At 47.5% G+C, this 22,506-nt stretch overlaps 1 protein-coding gene across 3 annotated transcripts in view; it reads right to left on the reverse strand.

Annotated features, from left to right (window-relative positions):
* HYDIN (HYDIN axonemal central pair apparatus protein) overlaps positions 1–22,506 on the reverse strand; it is a 385,540-nt gene that overhangs the window by 131,884 nt on the left and 231,150 nt on the right. For all 3 annotated transcript variants that reach the window (XM_059150954.1, XM_059150956.1, XM_059150955.1), the window contains 3 exons: positions 21,236–21,379; positions 15,754–16,067; positions 486–623 (listed from right to left, as the gene is read on the reverse strand). In XM_059150954.1, the coding sequence (XP_059006937.1) occupies positions 486–623; positions 15,754–16,067; positions 21,236–21,379 (596 nt within the window). The remainder of the gene's footprint in view (positions 1–485; positions 624–15,753; positions 16,068–21,235; positions 21,380–22,506) is intronic.

The raw sequence follows: 22,506 nt of genomic DNA on the forward strand, positions 1-22,506 counted from the left end.
CCATAGACTCCAACCCTTCTTTCCTGGCCTAATGAGCCTATGACCAAATTATGAGACATTCTGGGAAGCTCTAGCAATTCTCCAGACAATTTGCTGGGTCCCCAGAGCTCCACGTTAACTTTCGTTATTTACTGGAGCATTTTATTGTGAGGATATACTGTTTGGCCAATTGCCATATCCTCTTTAGCTTGCTACACTTGACCTGACCCTGGCCGCAGACCTGGGATGGATGGAGAGAGCAGTGTGACGGGAACAGCTTAGTCCTCCAGGGCTCAGGAAGCTGTGACTTCCTGAGAGCAGAAATGATTTTCTACTCTATCCCAGAAGCACAGTCGAGGGCATCATGCGCAGAAAGCCCTCACTAAAATGTTGACTAGTGAGTGGCCAGTTGAATAAATAAGGGATGAGTTTGAGAACGTAAGTCAGTGTGGAGGAAAGAAATTGCTATTTTAAAAAACCCCAACTGGCTTTGCATTTGCACTTACTTAACAAAATCGTTTAGATCCATCTCGGGGGATTCTGTTGCTGGCACTGCTTGCGAGCTGGCAGAAGTTGAGGTGAGCGGGATGGACTCTGCCTGAGACAGGGGGGCACTGTAGGCCTTCCTCGGCCGTGACACGAACCTACAAAGGCAGGGGGGCCACAGGCGCGTGTCAGCTTTTCCCAGCCTGTGCTCAGTGGGAATTTACAGTGCAGGGTCCAGCAGAGACAAGTAGCGCAAATGGTCGGTTATCCAAATCTACCAAGATTCTGAAATCAAAGGAGCGTTAGTGAGCGGAGGGGCCTGGCTCCTTTTCCAGCTGTATGGGTGCCAGTTGGTCACTGCAGATCGCAGCCTCTGAGGCGGTGCCTCTTTGAAACAGATGCATCGGCAATCAAAGCTTAAGTCAGGGGCTTGCGTTCTGAAGAAAGAACCAGCCACCACCACCTGTCGGGGGTGCACTGTACCTCCACCCGAACCCCACCCACCCCACTCCCTAAGATCCTGAAGAAGAGCGCAAAAGCTCCTTTCGTCTTCTTCCATGAGCTTCCGTTGTGGTTTACTGCAGGCCAGATGTCTCAAGTTGACATTCTCTTACACTGAAATCACACCATTTTTGGCTAAGGGTCCATGTTGGGCTGGGTGCTGGAAAGCTCAATAAAATAAAGGTTCCTGAACCCCATTCTTGGGTGAATTCTGATTCGGCAGGTCTCAGACAGGGCCCAGGAGTGCGATTTTTAACAGGCTTCCCAGGTGATTCTAATGTACAGCCAGATTTAGGACCCATGCTGGGTAGGAATGGCAGCACGATGGCTAAGGACTGGCACTGATAATTAATAGGAGGCTAGCACTCGGGCTTCCCAGCGAGGGTCAGTGCTGATGAGCGGAGGACGATTCTGAGCACTCATTAAATCACCCCAGGTTAGCAGAGATGCCCAGGGAGACTCGGCCGAGCTGCCCCAGATAATAGCACTCTCTCATCCAACATTTGCACACTCCTGGGATGTTGTGCTACACGGGTGGGTGGGGGGGAGTGCCCATGGGAATATCTGTAAAGGAAACATTCAATGCTGTACTGTGTCTGCAGACCTGAGGACAAACAACACCTCCGAGGATCCTGATACCTGAACAATTGGAAGTGAGAGGTCTCTGGAGACAAACAAAGGAGCCTGGGGGAGTGGCCCCACCGCTCACAAACGAAGCCATAAGGAGACAGGGAAGCCTTTGTCATAGTGAAGGCTTTAATTTAGCATTCAAATAAAAATCCTGCTCCAAAACAACTGAAATAGAATGTTGGTGGTTTGGGGGCTCGGATTTCATTTTACCCTCAGGAACAGATGATTACTTTCCTGTTATGCTGACCCCAAGAGGATTAGGTTCGGTTATTTTTAAAAGAGCGTACGTAGCAAACAAGGAAAATCAATATTGCTCCGATTCCAGAGCTCCCCATACGAGCATCCCCAGAGAAGCCAGGAAAGAAACCCTCCCTTCAGCTGGGACAGATCACATGGACATCGGACATCCTGTCCGTCAGCCACACTGGTTTGGGCCCCGAGGCTTCCCCTCCTCCTATTTTATTTTCAACTCTTGGGTAAGTTAGAATCGATAACACTCTTTTGTGCTGCAGACTTAAAAAGTGCTCCGTCTTTTTTGCTCTTCTCCCTGCACCGGAAGCAGGGATAACGGTTGGAGCATGTTTGTTTCAGTTGAGATGCTGCGCTGTGGTCCAGGTGATAACGCGGAGACCCAAGGGTGTGTGTTGGTTGCGCGCTGGCGTCGGGGCAGGCAGCCACGGTCTCCGGGTGGCTGGGGGGCATGTGTCAGGTGGGGAACAGCTTTGCAGGAGACACAGTGACCTCTAATCCAGTGATTCATTGCACCTGGATTCTGGGAGTGTGCCTACAAAGGGTGAAAACCACCCCTGACTGGACTAAAGGCGTTTGTTTGGCTCCTGTGTTGCCGTATGCGTGGATAGACACACTGACAGCTGTAGCTAGCATACTGTTACACCTCTCTCACCGGAACGATGCCCCCACTCACTGGAAGCTCTGGGTGTCGGCTGCCCCTTTCTCTGGCTCATTGGTAGGACTTGCCTTCCCTGACCCTGAGATGCCTGGGAGGTTATGCCCTCCCTCCCCTTAGGGTGCCATCTGCAGGCTAGGATAGCTAGATGAGAGTGAGGGCTCTAACTGGGACAGACTCAGAGGCAATTTACATTCCAGAGCTCGACATGGGGTCAGGCAGATGCCCTAGTTCTCCCCTTGCCCTATCTCATTTTTCTTACTCTATCAGTTTCTCCGGAGAGCCTCCCTTGATAAGCACCTGCCCAAGAATCAGCATCTCCGACTCTGTTTCTAGGGAGACCACCGCAGCCCTGCATGCTTATCAAACACCAGAAAGCCAGATCTTGCTTCAAGGGACCCAGAGGCCAGTGGGTCAGGGTCAGAGACATAGGCACGGGTATCATTCAGAATACGAGTGCTCCAACCGCAAGGCGTGTGGAGTGCCCAGTGATCCAGTTCAAGGCCGGGCGTGGGAGGGGTCAGACAGCCTGGGTTTGAACTCTGGCTTCCCCGTTCACACACTGTGTCACCTGGCTACTGTGCCGGTGATAGAGTCCCCCTCACCTGATTGTTTGAGGCTTACACTGGACCCTCAGCAGGGTGCCTGAGTCAGGGCAGAAGTCCAATGCCCTGAGCTGCTCTTGTGTTCGGCTGACTGGGGAACACCTTCATTGTTGGAATTCAGATGAATTCCCGCCCTGCCTCCCTCCCTTCCTCTAACTCCACTCATCACAAGCCTGCTCCGCATTAGACTGGCCCCTGTTTTCTATCTCTAAGTGGAGGCTGTAATCATTGCTTTAAGTCAAGTGAAAAGTAGGCAAGTTCCAGAGCCCCTCTAGGCACAAAGTCCCAACCACGTTTCCTTATTTATTGCCTGGCTTTGTCGTCTTACAGTTGCCGAACCTCCCACATCGGGAAGCAAATGACAGATGGGGCTGGCTCAGTGCCTTCCCGACCAGCTCGTCCCAGCTCTGGCACATGAGAAAGGGAAGCAAACTGCAAACACATACCCATTATGAAAGCAGCCTGCCTTAGCCCTTTGACTTGATCGTGTCCCAGAATGCTTCCAGCTGGTCACCTATGTTAAGGGGGATATTGGCAGAACATCAATGAGTAGCCAAAGTTCAAGTTTTCACCCCCACACCTTTGGGGGTAAAATCATATTTTTAAAGGTTCTCGAAAGGAGTTGCAGTTGAAGCTTCTAGAAAACAGTGGTTCCTCCTGTGGCTGTTCATTGGAATCACGTGCTGAACTGTAACATCAGCTGATGCCCGAGTCCCAACTGCAGAGAATCTGATTCACTTCGAGTCAGGATATTTAAAAGCTTCCAACATGATTCTGCTTCGCACTCAAGGCCGAGTACAAGGACAAAGAAGATGGTGGTAAGAAGGTCACAAAAATTGGTGGTCAAACAAGAGCCTTCTTGCTATGGTCTGAATGTTTGTGTCCCCCCCAGATCTTGTATGCTGGGATCCTAACCTGTAAGGCGACGGTATTAGAAGGTAGGCCTGCTGAGAGGTGATTATGAAGCAGAAGCTTCATGATGGGATTCAGGCCCTTATCCAGGAGAGCCCGGAGAGCAATCTTGGCCCTTCCACCTTAAGCATACAGCAGAAAGACACCATCGGCGAACCAGGAAGCAGTTCTCACCAGACACCAAGTCTGTCTGCGTCATCTGCGGGGCTTCTCAGCCTTCGGAACTGTGAGAGATGGATGTGTGGTGCTTGGATTGGTATAGCATCCAAACAGACTAAAACAAGCCGGAGGTAGGTACCTGCAGCCAACACAACTCATCACTCTCCACCTGGTACTGTATGAAACACTCCATAATGTCTGCCTGATTAAATCTTCGCAACAGCTCAATGAAGTAGGTACTGCGATGGTCCTCGGTCTTCAGGTGACAAAATGGAAGCTCAGAGAGCCAGTAAGTTAGCCTGGCTTCAGAGCTCACTCTTCACCAGTTTGCTGGACAGTCCACCTCCTTAATGGGCAAGGGCATCTCCTTGGTCACGTCTGCCACGCCAGGCCCATGGCAGTGCCTCACAGGTTTTCTCATTTTAGGGGTAATTGAAAGCCACAACATAAAGAACAATGTATTGTCTAGAACCCTTCTTTTGGATGATGAGGGGTCCATCCTGATTGTAATCTAGGTAAGGAAAAGCCAGCCACATTTGACCTTGCCTTGAAGTGACTTCCCACAGAGTTTTGCTGCAAGGTGAGTGGTGGAGGAATATACCCAGATCTCCCTGACGGTCTCCAGAGGGATTTCTGTGAGAAATGGCCACTTCTATAAAAGCTCCAGAAGGTGTCCCCACTGCTACATACTCTTCGAAAGATGGCAGAACAGGTAGGCAGGCTGTGAAATCTCCCTTATAATCAGTTTCAAAGCCCTTTAGAAATACTTTCAAAACAGGATGGTTTTTTTCAAGTTGATTTCTTTTAATGTTGGGTCTTCAGGAGATGTAGCTAGCTGTGGGGCATTTTAATTAATATGAACACATAGATAAATCAGGTTGGCTCTTTTAAAAGAACCAGATCACTAAATGAACGAAGCAGACATCGCCCTAACTCAGGTTCAAATACGCACTGACGCTTTCCACTGATTTCTTTAGAAGCCAGCTTTGCTCACACTGAACGTCTACGAGGCTGATACCCTCCGCCAGCGCTGGAGGCACTGGGAAGATGCCTTAAAAAGAATGACTCTATAATAAGGTGACTGGAGTTCTACTGTAGCAACATTAAAGCAGGACGAAAAGTTTCATAACACTCAAAACTGAAATGAAAAACAGCTCAGTTCATTTCTCAATGGGGTAATGGATGTGGTATCTCAGGAAATTGGATGAAACGGTAGACGACAGGATCCCTTCCAGTGATCACCTTAAGTTAAATATGAAATGAGCAAAAGGCCTACCCTCTTCAAAGCTCCCCTTCAAAGGCTCTTGGCCTTGATCTCTTGCAGACTCACTACACAGGAACTTGTCTCTGGAAGCTCAGACTTGAGAGATGGCTACAGTCTTCCCAACAGTCCCAGAGGCTAATCTGACCCCTGGGTCAGATAAATTCACTGGCCTATCATAGCAGGAGAGGAGATCCTATGTGGATGGGCTACAGGATCCAGGCTGTGAGAGGCCTGATGAGGGAGGCCTGGGAAACTTCTAGGGGGTATCACCATGGAGTATAAGCAGGTTAGCTGGAGGCTGGCCTCACACTGTTCTCTTTCATGAGGGGCTTAAGTTTATAAAGAGTGTCACATTTATAATGGGGGGGGGTGAGGCAACATTCACTTTATTATTATAAAATTCGGAAATTTGGTCACAGACATGTACAGAGGCAAGGCCCAGGGGGGAAGACAGTCATCTCCAAGCCAAGAAGAGGGCCTAGAACGGATCTTTCCCTCATGGCCCACAGAAGGAACCAACCCTGCCAACACTTAGATCTCAGGTTTCTAGCTTCCAGAACGATGAGAAAATACATTGTTTTAGCCTTCCAGTCTGAGGTAAAGGAGCAAACTAATATAAAATAGTACACTAATATGAACATTCAATGTTCCTTCGAACTTTCTCTGTGGGAATTCCTGTTAGTTTTTCCAGACCTCAAAATTTAAAGCAAGTATACATATATATATTTTTAAGTAAATATATTAAATATATTAAGTAAATATATTTAAATATATATATATATATATTTTTAAAATATATATATATTTTTAAGTAAATATATATATGTATATATATTTAAATTGGCATTTTAGCCCACTATATTACTAGAAATGGAACTGTTTCCCTCTAATTTAAAAACGAATTCCCCTTTCTTGGTTTATGTAGCCACTTTCTTCTTTCTCAGCCCTCTTTGCCTAGTCCTCTAATTCTGCCGACTCTTCCAATCAGAGTCCCCTTCCTGGGCCTCCTCGAACCACAGAATGCTAACCTGAGAAAGCCCCTTATCCTGATATCCCCAGCAGCTCATCAGCAGAGTGGAAAGAAGAAAGACCAAAGACGACAAAGCTGCACATCCCACAAACTTCTCGCATGTTGTCACAGGACCGAGAAGAACTGATTTCCACCCTCATCTCTGCCATCCCCTGTTTCTGCCAGAAGTTCTTAAATGAACAGATGGGGCTAAGGGCCATCTGTAAATGAGTTGTGACAGAGATTTACAAATCTGTTACTTTTTTTTTTTAAGCGCATCTGTGAAGTCCTGCTCACTGGGAACTATTTCTATTGTTTACTCGGTGTCGTGTAGCACTGGGCTACCCACCAGGTTGTACTGAAGGAGCCCAGTTTCTACACTGATTCTTGTTCTGTGGGTGCATAGTCACGGACCTTTATTGTCATCTGTCATCTGTCCAGGCCCAGACCCTCTTTGTCCTTCTACTGCCAAATTTGGACTGTTTCTCTCCTCACCCGACAGCACTATCTCCCACTCACCTAGTCCCTTGAACTGAAAATCCAGGCACTGACCTTGACAGAGCGTCTTCTTCCTCCTCCCAGCCAGTCCCTCAGCAAGTCCTGTTCGGGCCTCCTCTAGCGTAGTGCCTCCCACCTCGCTACAGGCCATGACGGTGCTCACGTTCCCTAGGCCCTTGGGTCTTCATTAAATGAACCTTCATTTAAATGAAAGATGGATATCCAGTAATGGGATCTATAGAAAAATGTTCTTTGATATGTCAGTAAAGCCAGCGGTCAAGGCAGGGGCTTTGCACTCAGTGTACACCCGGAGTCCGGGTCCATTGTGGGAGCCCAACGTCAAGGGAAGGGTGTTACTACGTCCCAGGACTGTCATGTGACGTGAGCTAAGATACGTAACGGGGCTGTAGCTGTGACTGGCACATGACCAACACAGTTATCATTACTTCCACGGTCAAAACTACAGAATCCTCCTCTCATGCTTTTACTATGCAGGTTTGGCCTTACACAATGGTCTACAGGAAAGAATTGCTATGGGAGACACGTTTTGCTCAGGAAGGCTGGAAGGCTGTTAAAAGAGGTTCTTCTCTCAGTAAAGTTACAGATTTGTTCACGTATTGGCGGTCCGATCCCAAGGTTTCAAAGATGGGGATGTTGTCGTTCACATGGAAGGTCTAAGCTGCAGAAGCAGAGAAGGTGATGGTGCTTCGAAGCTGGAGTCTGTGCTCCACGGTGACAGGGCCATGGTGCCGGGAAAAGGCACAGGGCCTCACAGGAGCTGCCTTTCTGGTCTGAGGGGCCTAGCAGCTTACCGCGTCCCTGGGGCACTGCTAGGGTCCCTCAGATAGCCTTCCAAAAACGGGCTGCCAAATTTCATAACCAGATGCCCATTTCTTTGGCTTGAGACTCACCAGGGGAACACAAGGCATCTGATTGGTCATTGTGGTGGGCATCTTTGCTCTTGGCTACCTGGGATCCAGCATCCCTTTCTTGGCACAGGTGCCTCATGCTCCCCTCTGACAATGAGCCTGACTCTCACTTGCAGCCCAACTCCAGGGCACCACTGGGTTCCCCAGGCCTCAGCTGAGGAACCAACCACAGCCAGAGAGTTGCAGCAAAACATTTGCCAGTTGCTCATTGCAGAGAAAGAGCCTCTACCTCTTCTCCCTGGACTTGAACCTGGCATATGAGAGCTGGCACTGCTGGAGCTCGTGAGTCATCTTGCCGCTGTGTGTGCGGGATCTGCCCGAAAGTAGAGCTGACGCAGCAGATGGTAGGGCAAAGAGATGGTGGGAGAGACGGGAGGGCCAGGTGATACTGCCTGACCTTGGTTCAAGCTGTGCCTGAAGCCCACACCTAGACACTTTCCGTTACACAGGCCAAGGCATTTTTTTTTTTTTTTTTTTTAAGTTAGACTCCCATTTGCTAAAAATTAGAACCAAAAAGTTCCTTCTGGCATTATAAGGTAGTCAGTATTGAAAAATCCATTTTTAGAAGCCAATTTGGACTGGCAGAGAGTGGAGGAAGCATGAGTGCTTGGGGCCGGCAGAGTCGGGGAGTCTGGTAGGTTGAATAAGGGGCCTTCTCTCCATGTCCCTGTTGGAATCTCCTCAACCTGTGAATGTTTCCTGGGGTAGCAAAAGAGGGACTTTGCAGATGTGATTAAGTAAAGTCTTGAGACGGGGCGATGGATCTGGGGGAGGCCAATGGTATAATCACAGGTGTCCTTGCAAGGGGGAGGCAGAGCGTGACTCGCCTGCCGAGAGTAGCGAAGGGCATGTGGTGATCTCAGCAGAGCGAGAATGATGAGAAGACACTGCTGTGGGCTTTGAGGATGGAGGAAGGGGCCAGGATCCAAGGAATGCCAGGAATGCAGCTCTGGAAGCCAGAAAGGGCAAGAAGGGGGATATTCCTAGATTTTCCCCGGAGCCCCTGGAGGGAGTAGAGGGAGCCTGGCCGTGTCCACACTTGGCTTCGGCCCGGTGAAATGGATTCAGACTCTTGACCTCCCGAACGGAAAGAAAATAACATGATTTTGTTTGAAGCCACTAGTTGATGGTGATGTGCGGAGGAGGGTGTGGAGGCTAGCCCGCATTCCCACTGGCTCCATTCCTTGGGCTGTGAAATTACCCTGGCTCAGACACAGGTTGGGGAGACTTAAGGAAGAAAAAAGGGGGCCTGGAAGGGCTTCGAGCTTGACTCGGCGTTGTGCCAGCTGAGGCCACAACTGAGGTGGGAGAGACGGGAGGGCCAGGTGACACTGCCTGACCTTGGTTCAAGGCCAGCTGAGGCCACCGCTTCTCTTCCCACTTTGCCCCTTCTGCTCCTTCATCAGAGCTGCGTTTCCTCTTGTGCCAGGGCTCCCTGCTTGCTTTTATTGCTTATCCAAACTTCTCTGGGAGGTGGAAAAGAAAAAAAAAACGGTGAATGCGCATTCTGAGGCATGCAGGGCTGGTGGGGAACAGAGAGGGATAGTTATGGAAGGGACTGAAGCTTAGGCCACAGAGAGGCACTTGCAGCCCTCAGGCTTCAGGCTTCAGACTGATTTCAGGAAAAAGGTCTCAAAGCCACCCCTGGGATGCTGCTTCTCAAACATGGTCTGGTATTAACATTTAATGAATGAACATTAATTAACATTAATCGCCTCGGTTTCCTCAGTAAAGGAGTGTCTGTCGGGGCGGGCATTTACTGAGCATGTATCACAGGACAGGCACAACTTCAAGAGCTCTGCTGGTAGGGGAGTCCAGGCCTCGCTGAGCAGCGTGGGACAGCCGCACAGAAGGATGCCTGGGGCGTGCCCCCAAGCAATCAATAAAGCTGTTTTTGTTTCAAAAGAAAACTAAAGAACCTGGCTGTGGAGGGGTGGGCTGAAGAGGACAGGGAGGTGCACCGGGCTGCCTGGCTTCAGCCTTGGTGAACACAGCCCGGCACCGGAAAAGGATTTTCTACCCTTTGTCAGAAAGAAAGGGGTCTGGGTCCGTCATCTTGGTGTCTAAGGACCCTGTAGCTCCAAGGCTTTAGGGTCCCAGGGGGTGCTTTGCTTAGTGGCACTTGGTGTGAAGGAATGAAGGAAAGGAAGCGACCCCTGGAGAACGGAAAGCCAGCCGCCAGTTTCAGATTTTCTTTTTTATCTCGGGGACACGTGCCCTTCACACACACATCTCATTCAATCGTCACGACAGCTCTTTTAGGCGTCTACGTTATCTGCACTTTACAGAGAAGTGAACCGGAGCATGGGGTCATATGGCCAGGACAGAGCCCGGATTCTAACCAGCCATGTCCGACCCCACAGCCCAGGACCCTAGTGACCGCTAATATGTCTTAGAACAGTTCCACTTTGGGGGCAAGAGAAATTGAGGAATGATGGAGACAGACGGAAGCATCCAGAAATGAGGCTCCCCCTACCTTCCTCCCAGTCCTTCCACCTTCCTTTTCCAATCACGGTGTTGGACAACCGATGCTCCTCGCAGAAGAATCAACGTGAGAACTACACACGTTCCTTTGCTGCAGGGCTCTGCGCCTCAGCACTGTGCTTGATTTACTTATTTATGATCTGATTTGGAAACAAAAAGGCCACACTGGAGAAAGGGGAACCCTCCTATCCCGTTGGTGGGAATGCAAGCTGGTGCAGCCACTCTGGAAAACAGCATGGAGGTTCCTCAAAAAGTTGAAAATACAGCTACCCTATGACCCAGCAATTGCACTACTGGGTATTTACCCCAAAGATACAAATAGAGTGATCTGAAGGGGAACCTGCACCCCAATGGTTATAGCAGCTATGTCCACAATAGCCAAACCATGGAAAGATCCCAGATGTCCATCAACAGATCAATGGATAAAGAAGATGTGGTATATATATATATAGATAGATAGATAGATAGATAATGGAATACTATGCAGCCATCAAAAATTGAAATCTTGCTATTTGCAACGGCATGGATAGAACTAGAGGGTATTATGCTGAGTAAAATAACTAAATCAGAAGAAGACAATCACCGTATGATTTCACTCATGTGGGATTTAATAAACAAAGCGAGGATCCTAGGGGAAGGGAAGAAAAAATAAAAGAAGATGAAGTCAGAGAGGCACACAAACCATAAGAGACTCTAAATCATAGGCAACAAACTGAGGGTTACTGGAGGGGAGGGGCGTGAGGGGATGGGGTACCCGGGTGATGGGCATTAAGGAGGGCCTGCTGTAGTGAGCACTGGGTAGAAGACTGATGAATCACTGAACTCCCCCTCTGAAACTAATAATACGCTAAATGTTAATTAATTGAATTTAAATTAAAAAATAATTTTTTTTTTTTTAAAAGGCCACAGTGTCACTGGAGACCACTTGGCCACATGCTCTAGTCTCAGCATTGCCTCAGCTCTGTGGCCCTGAGCTGGAGCAGAGACAGCAGCTGAGCCGGCATCCACGTGGCTCTCTCTGGCTTCCAAGGGGTAAAGGCTGCTTCACGTGTGGGCTGCCCTGGGTGTGTCTTTCCCGCAGATGCCATGAAGTGGCATGTTCTCTACCAGCTGAGCGGTCCTGCCAAAGAGACAGACCCAAGGGGCATGTTCCTACTGCTGGCTCTTAACCACAGACACACCCATGCCTTAATTTTCACCCCAGCTTCCTCATGATGCGTGTGTGTACACATGGCCTGGCCAGTCAGCACCGGAGTCCAGAACCCAGTCACGCTCATGAACTCACGGGGAGGAGCAGGAGTCTAAGACAGTGCCTGGCTTTCCTCTGAGACAGCGCTTTCTTAGCATGCCTGTCCATGTGGTTTCTTTCTTTGTTCTTTTATGTGACATGAGGGGCAACTTGGAAAAAAACAATGCTCAAACAAGACAGACACTTTAAATGGCCCGGTCAGGATTGCCTGCAAAGTCACACCCATGCACACACGCGTGTGTGTACACATGTGTGTGACAGGGAGAGATGGTGAGAGTGTCTGGGCATCGTCTTCCAAGCTTCTGTTTCTCTTACTAAAGGTGAGGCTTAGGAGAATTCTAATTGGAAAAGAAAGGTTAGTGTTGGGACACCTGATAAAAGGGACCTTTAGCCAATGAGTGGCTTGTGTTTTTTCAGACTGTCTGCAGGGAAAGCCTGTCTAAAAGGTAAGTGGCATTTTTTTTTTTCTAATCAAGGTGACATTTATCCCTTGAACCTTTCCATTTGACAGATGCCAAGAAGCCAACAGAAAAGAATCTTTAATCAGTGATGAAATGATTCTACCTTGCCACAAATACCCGGCAAGGCAGGAGCAGTCACTGATTAGAAAATACCCTTTGAGGATCTACTCTGTGCTGTCCACTCTGTGCTGGGCTGTGGGATCCAGAGGGGACAGGACAGAGGAGTTCCCTGGCCTCCAGGGTTTGAAGGGCCCGCTGGGACGTCAGACGCTGAGCCATAATTATAAGTGTGATGTGTCCCGGAGGAGATGGGCTACCAGAGTCTATGACAGGAGAGGTCAGTAGGGAAGGGTCTCCATGGAAGCCTCCTGGGGCTGAGACTTGACAAGGGAGCAGGGGCTGGTGAGGCGGGGCATGGGAAGAGCTTGCAGTAGAGAGCACGGGCTTAGGCAGGAACGCACCGGACGGGAAAGGGGCTGGCATGGGGAGGGCAGAGTGAAGTGAGAAGCCAGGAGGAACACAGGGAGGGCCCACGCGGAGACTAACCGAGCACAGTAGGTATTCTGTACTTCATCCTAAGAAGCACGGGTGCTCACTGAAGGCTGAAAACCCGGGCCATGATCTGTTCATCACTTGGCTACCTGGGGGGGTGATGAAGCCTGGCTGGGGGCATCAACACAGTCTAGGGAAGAGAGGACGGCGCCCGGACTAGGACAATCACCATGGAAATGGGAAGGATGGGTCTGAGAAGGCAGATGAGTAGCACCTGGTGATGGGTTGCTGAGTGAGGTTAGGGACCGAGAGGATTCTGGATGCCTCTCAGGACAGCGCTGTCGCTCTTGGCGATGGGGGGCCCCGGAGGAGAGGCAGGGAGGGGCCAGCGAAGAGTCCGACTGTGGCATGGGCCACGTTAGGCACGAGCCACCCGGGAAACACCCACGAGGAGACGTCAAGAAGGAGAGGCTCTTGGGACGCAGCAGAGGGTCCAGGTGGAGAGGCAGGGGCGCCCCGGCGGCAGGGGCTAACCGCCTTCGCCAGAAGAGTGGGGCCTGGAAGGAAGCCCTGCGCCCCCCACACGGCGCCCCTGTTCCTGGGTGAGAAGGACTGGAAGGTCGAGGGGTGAAGCTGGGAAGCAGGAGAGCGCCCTGTTATTCAAAGCAAGGAAGGCAGGTGTTTCTGAAGGAGGGTTGGGGAGTTATGTTGAATGAGGAGGAGTTTTCTTTCTGAAGAAAAAAAAAAAAAAAAAAGCTGACTTTGTTGCTTCTTGATTACAAATCTCCCCATTACTTTCAAAAGTCTGAACTCCTGGGCTCCTGGGTGGCTCCGTGGGTTAAAGCCTCTGCTTTCAGCTCAGGTTGTGATCCCGGGGTCCTGGGATCGGGCCCCACATCGGGCTCTCTGCTCAGCAGGGAGCCTGCTTCCCCCTCTCTCTCTGCCTGCCTCTCTGCCTACTTGTGATCTCTCTCTCTCTGTTGAGTGGATAAATAAAATCTTTAAAAAAAAAAAAAGTCTGAACTCCTCATCCTGGACACCATGCCTCTCACACACGACTGTCGATCTAGAGCCCAGACTTCTCCCTGGCTTCTCCCCCCGCCGGTGAGGTCTGCACAGCAGGCGCGCTGACGGCCCTCTGCGGACACTGTAGGTAGATGCATCCTTGCCCTTGCCCGCAGATCTGCCCCACTCCTACCCCATTCAGTCCATGCGGTTCTGAGGTCACCACGGCAGCCCTTGGTGTGGGGTAGATGGCCCAGGCCCGCGCGGATCAGTGCTTCGCCCTCCGTGGAGCCACTGACTTGGGGAGGGGACAGGAAATGGGACTGAGTTGGTCCGATCAGAGTGAATCTCCAGAGAGTTCTGGTACAAGGCCTAATGTTCCTTTCTGGGAGCTCAGACCTGCAAGGATGCAGCCCCAGGAGTGTTAGCAGACACATGCGGGCCAGGGGAGAAAAGCTGGCCTGAGAACTCGGCTCACACACGAGAGCGCAGAGCTGGGGGGGTGGGACGCCTGGGTCCGGTGACACTGTTTGAGCCTCGCTTTCAGCTGGGCCGGAAGCCAGAGTGAATCTGGACTTTTGAGTTGTAAGAACCAGTGAATGTCCTTTCCTTTTTGTTTTTGTTTGGGATCAGGTTTCCTGTCACTTGTGACAGAATGGAATCCATGAACCCCAGCAACATAAACATGCTATTCCTGTGAGGCAGAGTGTTTCCTCGTGGCTCTGCCGGAGACACTGAAATGTGCTTCTCAGGACAGCCTTCTTGGATCCCTCTGGGCTGTCATCCCCGCTCTGTCCTTCCTCAGAGTCTGGTGTGATCACATGTTCCCTCCGCTTCCCCAAGAGCCTCAGGCCCGGGGTAATGTCTTACTTTTATATCCCTCACACCTCACACACTGCCTGATGTGTAAGAGTCACTTACCAAATGTTTCCTGAGTGAATGAATGAACAAATGAATTATAAGCAAAAGTTCGATATTGAGATATAGGAAGATCCTGAAGACAGAGGGGTAAATGGTTAAAAAGATATTTAAACCCATGAAAAATTAAGCATATCATCTCCAGTATTGGTCAAGCACATTTTCAAAGCACCATTATTTTAATTATGGAAATGGCCTCTCAAAAATGAGAAAGAAACAAAGCATGTCCCTTGCTCCCAGATAGAATAAATTCATGTCGCTATGTTACATCAAAAATAACTTCACAGAATCTGGTATTCAAAGCTCATTAGGTCAGGTTGGCTGATTTCATCCCAAACTGAAACAGTCCTTGGCACCTAATGAGCAGGGCCCGTCGTTCCGGCCCCGGCCCGGCTTCAATGCTATTAGATGTCTTCAGAAGACATCCAGAGCAAGCAGTGGTTACCGTGGTAACAAGCAAGGGAAGGGGAAAGCTGGCTGTCATCTACAAGATGAGGGCTGCATACGGGAAGTACCGACAAGCCGAGGAAACAACATGAGCCTTCCCTACTCAGAGTGGCTACTGGACGTTCAGGTGCCGAACACAGAGCTGGCTGAACATCCAAGGAGGCGGCTTTGGACTCCCAAGAAAATGTTCCTGAGGCCTGAAACAGGCTGTTTATATTCTTTTAAGGAGTGTTTTCCAAATTAAGTTTGGATTTAGCTGTTAATTGAACAGAGAGACACTTCGAAATCCAAATATTGTGAAGACGGCTTTCCTCTTCTGGCACTCACCACCTCCCACTGCCTTGAGCAGATATATATGTCTGCATGGACACGTGTGCATATATATGGGGTAGACCGAAACCCACTGAAATATGTAGAGCGTGGAGCTCAGTGCAGCACATATTCCCTGTATCGTAATCCTTGATTTCATGCTTTGGGTTTGAAATGCTTAAGAGAATGCTATCAAGACTTCATTTTTTTTAGCGGCGAATTTCTAATGATCCAACCACTTGATTCAAAATTAAAGCAGGCTTATGGATATTGTGCTGCTAATCTGGGGGTAATTGGTGTTTTCAAAGATGTTTTATCTGCTCTTCCTGTTCGAAAATCTAGGATTAAACAACGATTTGAGGCCCTTTGTTCTTTCTGTTAATAATTAGCTGTCGGAACTGAAACTCGAAAGACCAGCACACGGAATTCAGGAAACCCAGTGCAAAGCCTGCAGGAGAGGAGAATGACCAGCAGAGAAGGGCTGTGAGGGACTGCCGGGCACGTGGTACCTGATCTGATTTTCCTCGTCGTCCACCAGGAAGAACCAGCGGAACTTCACCAGCAAGGGGCTGCAGTTGGTGATTGTCACGTATCGAATGACCTCGGTGTCATTCAGGATACAGCCGAAATCCAGCTCCATGGTCTCAAAGCTGAGGTTGGGGTAGTTCACTTCTCCCCGCAGGTTCAGGCTGTCTACTTGGGGGTGCTCTATGTATTTGATCGCTAGAATCTCTTCTGCCACCCAGTTGTTCAAATCGTTTCTGTAGGAAGGGTCGAATTTGACCAGCAACTTTTTTTCTCCATCAATCTCCAGTTTAATGGGCTACAAGCAAGATAATGGGGAGTTACTAACTTTTGTACTGTGCATTTCCAACAAGCTCCATGAAACAGGACAACAAAGTGATCTCTATGTATTCATACACATACACAAACACAGATGCACACATCTGTACACACAGATTAGTATGAAATGCATATATATCCACACTTCTTTGGTCCCTAATTATATGTTCACACCTATGCATAATTAAATAGCTAGTATATCTAAATCTATATAGATATCTATACTATATCGATAACTATAGGTATTTTATATACATAAAGGCACACACACATATTTTATTAGTTGGAAACAAAAGCAAGGAGAATCTGGATAAGAATCATCTGAAGGAAAGGATTTTGGTAATAGTTGTGGAGTGACAAGGATTGAGGAGTTGCAAAAGGGAAAGTCTGCAATGAGTAACTATTATAAAATACTCTTAACTGAAAATGAGTTAGATTTTAAAATGCTCTTCCTAGACAAGTGGGAAAAATCTGCTGCTTAAGAAATGTTTAAAAAGCCCTGGGGGAGGGGCTCGGGAGCAGGTGACCCAGAAAGGGATGGATGAGGCAATTTCATTTCTTTACTCCTGTCTGCAATTCTAACTCTTAAGCACAGTGTTAGCTACTTTCTGCTGTTTTCCATTCAACTTAAAATGACACTTGGGAGCTTGGCAGAGTTTGTTTAGTTGACGGTGTTTATCCTTTTCTCTCTCTGATGCAAATCCTCATGTGTTCCTTGCCGCCAAGGTCACTGGAACACCTTAGGATACAAAGCCTGGCTACCAGTTGGCTTTCCTAGGAGTTGCTCAATTCCCACAGTTAATCCGCAGGAAAGGCACCTCCTGGTTTTGCAGAAAGCGCCCCAAGGCAGTCAAGGCAGTCGGAGGCAGGACTGAGTGTTTTACAGAGCTCTTGCCTCTCTGCGGAGTTGGGAGTTCGAGGGTTCAGGTCTTTCCCTGAGCACCTCAGTGTGACAGGATTAGATGGCTTCGGTGGCTAAAGCCAACCACCTGACTCAAGAACCAGAGGAAGGCCAGGGACCCTTCAGTCAGTTCATCCCATCCGCGAGCATGGCCGGCCCCCTGCGCAGGTGGCCAGGGCACAGCGACAGTGCATTCCTGCAGCTGCCGCCATGTCCAGCATGAGTGACTACGATGCCTGCCATTTCCAAATCTTCAAAGATCGACTTGAAGGCTTTCTCCCCTTTGTCGTTTTGTAGAAACGATACACAGCTGCAGAAGGCTGCATTATGTGTAAAAGCACAAAGAAGAGAAAGGAGAAACTCATCTACAATGTCACCACATGTTATTTCTCAGAGTTAACGTTTTTTAAACATGAGTCCAGACAGAACGGATGGGTAAATATGATTTTTACAAAAAATGAAATTAGACTAATTTTTTAAGTATTTGGGTTTTTCCTAAAAACAAAAACAAAAACCACCTGAAAAAAAGTATTCTGACTCTGGAGCCAGACTGCTTGGGTCCAAATCTGTCTTCTGCCAGTTACCAGGTCTGTGAATATGAGGAAAGCTGCCTAGACTTCCTAGACCTCAGCTTCTCTATCTGTGAAATAGGGGTAATAACAGTCCCTACTTTTTTTTTTTTTCTTCAAGATTTTATTTATTTATCAGAGAGAGAGGGAGAGAGAGCAAGCACAGGCAGACAGAGTGGCAGGCAGAGGCAGAGGGAGAAGCAAGATCCCTGCCGAGCAGGGAGCCCGACATGGGACTCGATCCCAGCACTCTGGGATCATGACCTGAGCCGAAGGCAGCTGCTTAACCAACTGAGCCACCCAGGCGTCCCAGTCCCTACTTTTTTTTAAGAGGCTAAAATGAGTTAATATTTATGTAATGTGTTCAGAGCGGTGCCTGGCACACAGTGCAAGTATGGTATATGAATGCCGATTACTACTTTGTGATCAAGAAGATAGCTAAGTATTAAGCAGTTTCAAATTTAGATAATAGCTTACTGAGGCCGCCTGTAAAAAGGAAGGAAATATCAACACACTTATGCTCCCTGCATCTCCCAGTTTTTATTGGCTGTAGTGTTCCTTTTTAAATGTAGAGCTTTCAAACGTTCTGCTCCCAAGTCATAACCACCAAAGTCGTGTAGTCCCAGTTCTACAGCTGAATGGGCTCAGTGCTTCCCACCAGTCTTTCCCTTCGAGGCTTTTCCATTGCCGAGTGCTTTATTCGGTTCTTCTCCTGCATTGTGTGTTCTTTCTCCTGTTGTATTTCATTGGCCCCAGTTGTCTGAATGCTGTGTTCATTGATTCTCGCATTTTGAGAGTGTCTGCCTGTTGTCTTTATGCTCAAAAGACGGTAGCTGGGTTGCTCTTTCTTGGAAAACTCTGTAGTAATTGCTCCCTTGTCATCCGGCATTAAGTATTATCATGGAGAAGTCTGTGCTGAGTCTAAACTTCTCCCTTGATGGGCCCTTTCTTTTCTGCTTAGAGACCATAGAACTCTGTGGGTCTCAGTAAGACCAGGAACTTCACTAAGATATGTCTCCCTGTTGAGTATTTCATAACATTCTGTCCCAGGACAAGGTATGGACTTACTTTAAAAAATCAAAACCTCTTATTCAAGCCAACTAGTTCCCCTTCCCTGAAGTAATCAAGGTCACAAGTGTCTTGCTTATCCCTGTTGGACATATTGTATGAATAGATAATCATGTTCAGGTACGTATTTTTAAAATTTTTTATACACATGAGCGCATACTGTGCACTCCTCTTTCACCACTTGCTTTTGCCACTGGGAGATCACCCATCAGTGCGTATGGAGTTGCCTTGTAGCAGCATTTTATTCTATCATAAAATTCTGCCAACATTGACTTAACCAATCTCCTACTGATAGATTTTGGCTCCCAATATTTTGCTCTTATTATCAATGCCTCAGTGAATATCCTTGCTGAAGGGTAAATTCAGCTGAAGGGTAAATTCTTAGCAATAGAAGAAGTAGATCAAAGGGTATGGGCATTTAAAATTTTAAATTAAAATTTAAAATTTAAATTTTCACAGCTGTAGCCATATCACCTGATGTATACCTTTCCCAACACTGTTTCCACAAGCCTTCCCAACACAGAAAACTACCCAATTTTTGCTCTTTGCTAATCTGATAGGAAAAAAAATGTGTTTCATCGTAATTTGAATTTCATTTCATCTAATGTAATTAAAGTTGAGCACATTTCCATGTTTAAGAACTGCTTTATTTTTCTTTCGGTGAACTCTGTTCATTTCCCTTGTCTATTTTCCTAATGGGCTGTTGGTATTTTACCTATTGATTTGTAGGGGCTCTTTATTTTTTTAAACTGTACATATGCTTTTATTAAAGTTATACATGCAAATAATATGAAAGGTCAGACTGCACTTTAAGAGTTACTACAAGAAGCGGTAGTTCCTGACCCAACCTGGCATCCCAACAATCCAGAGGCTGTCACATCTCAATTCGTATTATGGGGCTGGTCCATGGAGCAGCTTCCTTGGGCAGAGACGGGATGATCAAGTTGTGGACATACCCCAGATGCCAGGCATAATGCCGAAGGGGTGAAACTCACACTAGAAACATCAAATTTCCCCTGACATTTTTACCAGTTTCTCTGGGAAAGAGCACTTATCTTTAGGTCTTAGGATAAGAGCCAGCTGCCCACATTTTTTGTGTGGGGTCAGGAGGGACAGCTGTCTAGTGCCCGTGGACCTCCTCTATTTCTAGTGCTTGCTTCACACTTCTTACCTCTGATCTCAGGCTATTTAGGCTGAATGACTCCAACATCTTTGAGATTTCACTGGAGAACTTTCTAGAATGCAGGTTTTTGTGGCTTTTTGTCAACCCATTCCATCCTCACTCTCTCTTCTAGAATTTGTTCAAATCTCTTATTATTTGGTTATCTCTATCCTCTTCTCACTTGATTTTATTGTTCTGGGCTTCTTTCCTTCTGATCATTTCTACTTTTATCTTAAGGTTTCAGGAGGGACAAGAGAGTGGGTCTGATCTACCACCTAGACTGAGAAAGCTGGTCATGTCTGAATTTCCATTTTGTCATCCCACTTGTTCTCCTTTGCTCTGAGTTTAGTCTTTGTCTCCACTTAGAACTCTTGTATCTCATCTTTAAGTTTTTTTTTTTTTAAAGATAGGTCATACCATCTATCATTTCTTTGAGACTGTAGAGAACAACATTTATACTTTTGGTCCTCCTCCTTGTGTAGGTTCCCTGGCAGTAGGTTTTTCTTCTGCCTCTTCTGTATTTTATTCCTCTGTTCAAAGATCTTAGCTGTTTTTTTTTTTTTTTTTTTTTTTCCCCTCCAGCTCAGGCTTGAAGGTAACCCAGTAAAGAATTGGGGGTGGGGAGGGGAGTGTGGTCATGCAGTTTACAGCCACCAGCTGGGAACCGTAGACAACCCTCTCCCTAAGCAGTTCTGTACCCCCGCTCCCCCCAGGATCCATTTCCCTGAGTGAGTCTCACTGCAAATCTTCAGTCATAGGTTCCCTCTTCTGAGGTCGCACTGTCACTGCCTGGCCTCCCTTCCTCCTTTATGTCACTCCTTCATGAGCTGTCTCCCTAGCCTGGGAAGCTGAGCACAGCGGTGTGTGGATCTGGTTTCTCCTTCCCTCCTTCCCCACGGCTCTTCTGTGCCACCTGCCCTATGGCCTGACCATTTCCACTGGCGTCCTCATGCCCAGCAAAGAAGCACAGCGGTGATCCTTTAGGGATATTTAGAGAACACTGCGTCCTGCCTCAGACCGGGGGCTCGGTAAGCTCACAGCCTTCTCCTTTGGCCCAGTTTGGATTTCTTAGTATCTGGAGATGGGCTCTCTGGTCTAGGGACTGGTTTTAGCTACTTCCTGTTGGCTAGAGTAGGGAGTTTTGGTCCGATTTGAGAAAGTAGAATTAAAAGATCTCTAATGTCATCAGTGGGAAGTCACTGTTTTCTGAAGATTCCAATAGGCAGGAATGAAGGGTCATCATAATGAGCCAAAGTTCTTGCACTGTTAATAACAGTTGGTTGACATCGGAGTTTATGACATTTCAAAGTATCTATATTCTTCCCTCTTTGTTTCTTGAATTCTTTCTATTTGTCTAGACGGAAATTAGGTAGTATACTGACATCTCTGCCTTTGTCACACACACAACTCTCCCAGGAGCTCGTTAGGACAGCCTTCTGTCAACTTACCTCAGGAATTAATGGCAGGGGAGATTTATCAGTCTCGCAGATAAAGAAGGGTCCGCTTGTTGAAAGTAACACATTCACGGGCAGGGTGGAAATGTTCTTTATAACCAAGGGCTGGTAATCAGGTTCCAGGATAGTGTTAGGTTTCTGCAAAAGAGGAAAAAGAGGAAAGCGAGTTATGGCAAAAATAGTAAGCCTTTAGCAGCCAAAGTCTCATGTTCATTGTTAACAGTAAAATTAGCATTTCCTACCCATCCTTGCTCGCTGCCTTTTTCTCTTGGGCGGATTTAAATGAATCATTTGGAATTTACAGTGGACTATTGATAAATGAACTTACGTAAGCCAGAAAACACGGATTAGATTTCTTATTCTTTTGTTACCAGGGTAAACACACCTATACAAGCCATGCCTCTCGATAGTACTGTTACTATAGGTTTCTAGTATCATAAAACAAAATTTAATAAATTAGTGATATCTTGTAGAAGAACCCTGCCTCATTATAATGAACAGAACATTTTCCTTTTACAATATTTCTTCTATGCTTAAAATATCCAAGTTGCAAAAATTTATATGTTTGCAATATATTGTTACAGTGACAAATGTTCACAACCATTTCCTGTACATTTTTCCTGGTAAGACTGGGATAGTTGATTTAGAAGCTTTTCTTCACTTTCTTAGACACATCAAATTTAGTTTTTCAACTGGAGAAAGCATCAGAAATGTTCAGCATCTTTAGCTGAACATTTTTCTCGTTCTGATGTGGGAGCCCATGTTATTTCTTGTGTGCTGTGGAAAGGGTATCCTTTAATATCAGCAGGAGGTAACCACAAGCTCAGTCTCCGGCTTCTGAAGAGAGCCTTCCACCAATCGTGCCCACAACTCTAGCCTGTTTTCACCAGCCCTCATTGTTTTGATTTGCTTTTTCTCCTTGTTCCAATCTCAGTTAAATCCTTCTGATCTTATATTTTGGTCAGACTCTGTCCCTGCTTCTTTGTTTGACACAGTCTTCCTTCTACTGTGGTCCCTGTCCCCTGGTTCTAGCTCGGAGGGGCTCAGGGAGCCAGGGCCGGTGATGTCTCTGTCAGTTTGGGCTGCTATAATGAATGTCATAGACAGGGTGCTTTAAGCGACAGACATTGATGTCTCAGAGTTCTGAAGGCTAGAGAGTCCAAGATCAAGGTGCCAGCAGATCTGGTGTCTGGCTTAGACGGCTGTCTTCTCACATGGCTGAGAGGGAGATCATCTCTCTTGTCTCGAATTTCAGGGCACTCATC

This window comes from Mustela lutreola, chromosome 16 (genome assembly GCF_030435805.1).
Source record: "Mustela lutreola isolate mMusLut2 chromosome 16, mMusLut2.pri, whole genome shotgun sequence".
NCBI lineage: Eukaryota > Metazoa > Chordata > Mammalia > Carnivora > Mustelidae > Mustela > Mustela lutreola.